This window comes from Monodon monoceros, unplaced genomic scaffold (genome assembly GCF_005190385.1).
Source record: "Monodon monoceros isolate NGI ecotype Baffin Bay Population unplaced genomic scaffold, NGI_Narwhal_1 Super_Scaffold_18, whole genome shotgun sequence".
In the NCBI taxonomy this organism is placed as follows: Eukaryota; Metazoa; Chordata; class Mammalia; order Artiodactyla; family Monodontidae; genus Monodon; species Monodon monoceros.
In genome coordinates this window covers 84439649-84444804 of record NW_021703774.1, presented here as the reverse complement: position 1 = coordinate 84444804, position 5156 = coordinate 84439649, and the positions used below count along the sequence as shown (strand labels likewise).

Below are 5156 nucleotides of genomic sequence, written 5' to 3'. Positions count from 1 at the left end.
TTCTGGGCCTCAGAAGCCTCTGATCAGACCTCCTAACCTTGTGGGGTAACTGGATTAGCTGGAGAAAAAGAGTGGCTCCCTTTGTCCTGCTAGACTGGACTCTTCCTGCAGGATCCCAGGAAGAAAATGGCTGGGGCTGCAGGCTCCAGGGCTCTATCTTGGCCTCTGGGGGCACTGGTCCAGTCTGCTCTGGGGTCTCATTATCTTACCCTGTTTGCAGTACGTGAAGGTGTAAGGCCAGCCTGTGGCTCAGCCACTGAACATGGAATCAGAGAGAATAAGAAAGCAGGGGCCTTAGGAGAAGAGCCTCCCTGCTCCCAGGGATGCACCAAGTCTGTCTGCATGACACAGCTCCACTTCCTTGCCCCAGCAGAAGCTGTTCTCCGGGTTAGGGTGCTCTGGGCAGGCAGCCTGGTGGGATACACTTTGGCATCAAAGAGACCTAAATTCACATCCCTCTGTGCTGCTTCCTGGCCATGTGTCCTTGAACCTCTCTGAACCAGTTTCCTCACGTTGCAAAATTGGAGAGCTGACGTGAGAGGGCAAAGGGTTTCTCTGTGGGGAGAAGTTTTGGTGTAAAAGATCATGATGACGTGGCTCCCAGAAGGCAGAATGTGGGCATGTGGGCTCTTTTGTCAAATATGCTTTGGATTCTGGGCAAATGGTTTCTGTAAGGGCCTGGTGTATATAAAAATTTACATCACCCCAAATCAGAGTGCAATCACCATCCTGGCATCTGAGCTTGTGTGATCCTGTAAAAGAAATGCCACAAAAGACAGTGGGAGCAATCTGTTCACTAGACCACCATCTTGGCACTGGAGGCTGGCACAGAGGTTCAGGGCAATCCCACAGGTGGAAGTCCAAGACATCTGGTCAACCCCACATGCTTGGAAGTGAAGTGTGGGTAAAGAATTGGAGAATGACCTGAAGAGGAAGAATTGAAAGGGAGCTTAGAAAATTGTGAGGAAGACATTCCAGAGCCCAGAACTCTGAGGCTCAGGCCTGGGACAGGAGTCCAGCTTGCCCAGGTCCAAGGGCTGTAAAGCCAAGGCTAGGTCGTTTCATGACTCAGTGCTAAATTACATCTTGGGTTTAAAATGCAAGAAGGAGATTGAGACTTTTAGAGCAGGAGGGGGACTTAAAATGACTAAGTCCAGCTTCCTAGGGCCCAGACTAAGGACATAGGAAAGGAAAGAAGCAGCTTTCTCCCACACCAGTTCATCTGTTCGACTGTCCTGAAGTGGAAGCTGTGTGATGGTACCTGGGGCTGCTGTTGTGTGGATCTGGGTGTGTTCCAGGGCTGTGTGCTGTGGCTTGCAGCCCAGGGGCATTATTCTGGTGTTGACTCGCCTTTGAGGCGTGGCCAGACATTGAGTATTGGGTCGGAGGAAGGCACAGGCCTCCTTACTTGAGGGGTGAGGAGGGAGGGACAGAGGGGAGACTTCCTTTCCTGCCTTTTGGGGGTTCCCAACTCCATTCCCCAATCCTGGGAGCTTGATGGACTGAGGAAGATCCTCTCCCAAGAGGGCAGTTCCTGTGACAATAGCCCTCCTTGGGGCGGGGTGGGGGGTGCCTGGCCTCTGCACACATGTCTTAGGGTCCTGCTGTTCCTGCCCCAGCTGCCCCACAGGCTACTGGTCAATTCCCGATGACTCTGTGGGAGCTGAACCCCAAGGCAGGTGGACTTTCCTGGAGCAGCTCTCCGAGGCCCTGGTATATATACTTCCCAAACTCAGGATCCCAGTCTTTGCACAAATTCATGGAGATGGGCCAAGAGAAAAACATCTGGGAACGTTTCTGCTTGTTCACTGTCCAAGGGAGGGACTGAGGAGCAAGGGGACCAGGCCGGCATTGCCTCCCAGGCTGCATGGAGCAAGGGGACCCTGCGGGAAGAGTATGCTTTCCCAGAAGTTTGCCTCCTGGATCCTCTGAAAGACCGACCCCTCAAGTTCCTCTCCTCCTGCACCCAATTCTATCACATTCTCTTCATTAGTAGAAAGAGCACCAGGCCAGTAGGTAGGAGACTCAGGCTCCAGCGTTGACTGTGTCACTGTTTCCGGGTGATCTTAGGTAAGTTGCTGTCTCCTGGTTTGTTTATCTGCAAAGGGGAAATAATCATCAAATCTGTTCTACTGGTTATTTTTAGATGCAGTGAGATGATGTAGGTGAAAGAGCTTTGGAAAATGTATGCAATGCTACACAGCTGTATGGTATTATTATCAAACAACTCTGAGAACTTACTCATTGCTCATAGCCATCCCTGGCCGTTTAATGTGCTTCCTCTTACGGACACCAGAGCCAGGGCTTCTTCCTCTTTAACGTGACAATGAATCACCTGGGATTTTGTAAAAATGCAGATTCTGATTCAGCAGGTCTGAGGTGGCCTTTGATTCTGTATTTCCTTGCTTCCAGATGATGCCGATACTGATGGTCTTGGGGACCACAGGTGAGTAGCAAGGACCTGAACTACCCCCTCATAGGAAAGGACCTTTCTACAGTCGATTGAAAAGACACAGCTCAGAAAATACAGCAGAAGTATCAGCTTATTAAAATAGCTTCCAATCAAAGATGGCCTGTTGGTCACAAATGATACATTTTGGTTTCTGAAAAGACAGAGAGCAAGAGGTGGGCGGGGGAGAGAGACACAGAGAGACCCGGGAGACTCAGGGGGCCAAGAAGCCCTGGACACATCACTTCTTAGACTTCTCTGAGGAGCAGCCATTGTTGGTCTTACTAAGAGAGTCTGTGCTACCCATTCTTGAGCCCACACTGTTGAGGAGTTTGTCAATTTTTCCTGGGATGTTCTGCTTCTCCTCATTCTCAGTCTCCCGGTGGTAAAAGTAGTTAAAGTTGGAGACAATGACAGGCACAGGGAGGGCAACGGTGAGGACCCCTGCAATGGCACACAGAGTACCCACAATTTTCCCTCCTGGGGTGATTGGGCACATGTCCCCATAGCCCACAGTTGTCATGGTGACCACCGCCCACCAGAAGCCATCAGGAATGCTAGAGAAATGGGACTCTGGCTCGTCCACCTCAGCAAAGTAGACTGCACTGGAGAAAAGGATGACCCCAATAAAAAGGAAAAAGATGAGCAGCCCCAGCTCCCGCATGGAAGCCTTCAGCGTCTGCCCCAGGATCTGCAGCCCCTTGGAGTGGCGGGAGAGCTTGAAGATGCGGAAGACCCGCACCAGGCGGATGACCCTCAGGATGGCCAGGGACATGTTCTGCTGGGTGCTCGGCTCTGTCTCCTGGACCAGCTCCGTGATGAGGGTTGCAAAGTAGGGGATGATGGAGACGATATCGATGATGTTTATGATGTTCCTGAAGAAGTCGGTCTTGCTGGGGCAGACCACAAAGCGGAGCACAAATTCGAAGGTGAACCACATGATGCAGGTGGACTCCACGATGAAGAAAGGGTCGGTGAACATGGTGTGGGAGAGGACTGTCCTGCTCATGTTGAGGCTGGAGTCTCTCACCACCTTCAGTTCCCTGTCTTCTTGGAACTCGGGAAGTGTCTCAAGGCAGAAGGCGGTGATGGAGATGACCACGACCAAGACAGAGACCATGGCCACACCACGGGCGGCGCTGGAGCTCTCAGGGTACTCGAAGAGGAGCCAGAACTGCTGGTGGATGTCGTTGGTGGGGAGCAATGTTTCAGGATCTTTGATGAAGCCTTCATCCTCTCGGAACTGGTCCATGGCCTCACTGCCCAGTTCATAGAAGGAGATCTCATCAGCAAAGACATCGATAGGGACACTGGCCGGGCGCCGGATTTTCCCACCAGACTGGTAATAATATAGGATTCCATCAAAACTGGGCCGGTTCCTGTCAAAGAAATACTCATTTCTCATGGAGTCAAAGAACTGCATCCTTTTCTCCCAGTCTCCCAGGAGGGTCTCTGGGAACTGATTGAGTGTTCTGAGCTGGGTCTCGAACCTTAGCCCAGCAATGTTGATGATCACCCGCTGGTTTCCTTCATTCAAGACCACTGCCTCAGGCCCTGGGGGATCCATGTAGTCTCCTGGGAGCTTGGAGAAGGCCGTCTCATGGTTGGTGCTGTCGTTGATGAGGATATTCCAGTTGGAGAAGGAGCTGCTTCCAGGCTGGCCTTTCGGGGTGGTTAGGTCAAAGTCTGTGGCGTAGCCTGGCTCTTCCTGGATTTCATCTGAGTTATCAAAATTGACCAGTGCAACCTCCATTTCTTTCCAGCCACACGCATCCATCCTAGGGGAGTCAGAGAAGCAGCCTGAAGACCCTCAGTCTTCCCTGCCTGCTGTGAGCTGTGGAGAGGAAGAAGGGCATCATGGAGGAGCTAGGATAGGGTACAGCTGGCTCTGGATTATTGAAGTAAGTTTTCCAACGGATTAAAAACTGGTTTATTTTTAGCTTGGGATGGAACCTTCTGCTTATTTTGGCAACATTCTTCTTGAAATCCATTTGCTCCCTCTGAGTCTGAGCACACTAATAATTAGGAGAAATGGCAATGACGGAGCCTGGCTGAGAGGGGAAAACTTCCTCCAGCCAAAAAGGGTCTCTGTACACCATGGCGGAGAGAGGCCATAATGGAGAAGTTCACGTTTCTTAATAAAATGTATAACTTTGTACTTGTATGAGGTCCTCCAGTTTACCCAACACTTTTCATGCCCAATCTCATCCTTAACTTTTTTCTTTTTCTCACACTTAACGGCCAGTCCCTCACATATTCTGTTGGGTATTATATCTTCAAAATATATCTAGAGTTCAACCATTTCTTAACACCTCCACCACTACCTCTTGGAGCCAGCTGGGATTCTGTGGGGAAGGGTGAACAAGAAGATGGAGGCTAGGTGGGCAACCACTGTCCTCCCCAACAATAAGCCATCTGTGCCTTAACCCCTCCTCTGTAAGTAACTCCTAGGGTTGTTTTGAGGGTACATTAACTGAGATAGCATATGTAAAATGCCTGGTGGAAAGATCATTAAATTTATAGCCATTGTTTTTGTGAACTTCCCCACGTAACAGGGACTTTCAAAGACAATAGCCTCTGGTATTTTTATGGCCTAAGTCCAAGGTGCTTATGGGGAATGGTTTCATTAAAAATCATTCAGGCAGTGGGAAGTAAGTAATTGTGTGTGTGTGTGTGTGTGTGTGTGTGTGTGTGTGTGTGTGTGTGT

At 50.3% G+C, this 5156-nt stretch overlaps 1 protein-coding gene across 1 annotated transcript; it reads right to left on the bottom strand.

The window, feature by feature from the left end:
- Positions 1–2671: 2671 nt before the first annotated feature.
- Positions 2672–4585, bottom strand: KCNA10 (potassium voltage-gated channel subfamily A member 10). The gene has a single exon (XM_029229643.1). It carries the CDS (start codon positions 4224–4226, stop codon positions 2691–2693), a length of 1536 nt encoding a protein of 511 aa, XP_029085476.1. The 5' UTR covers positions 4227–4585; the 3' UTR covers positions 2672–2690.
- Between the last annotated feature and the right edge of the window lie 571 nt (positions 4586–5156).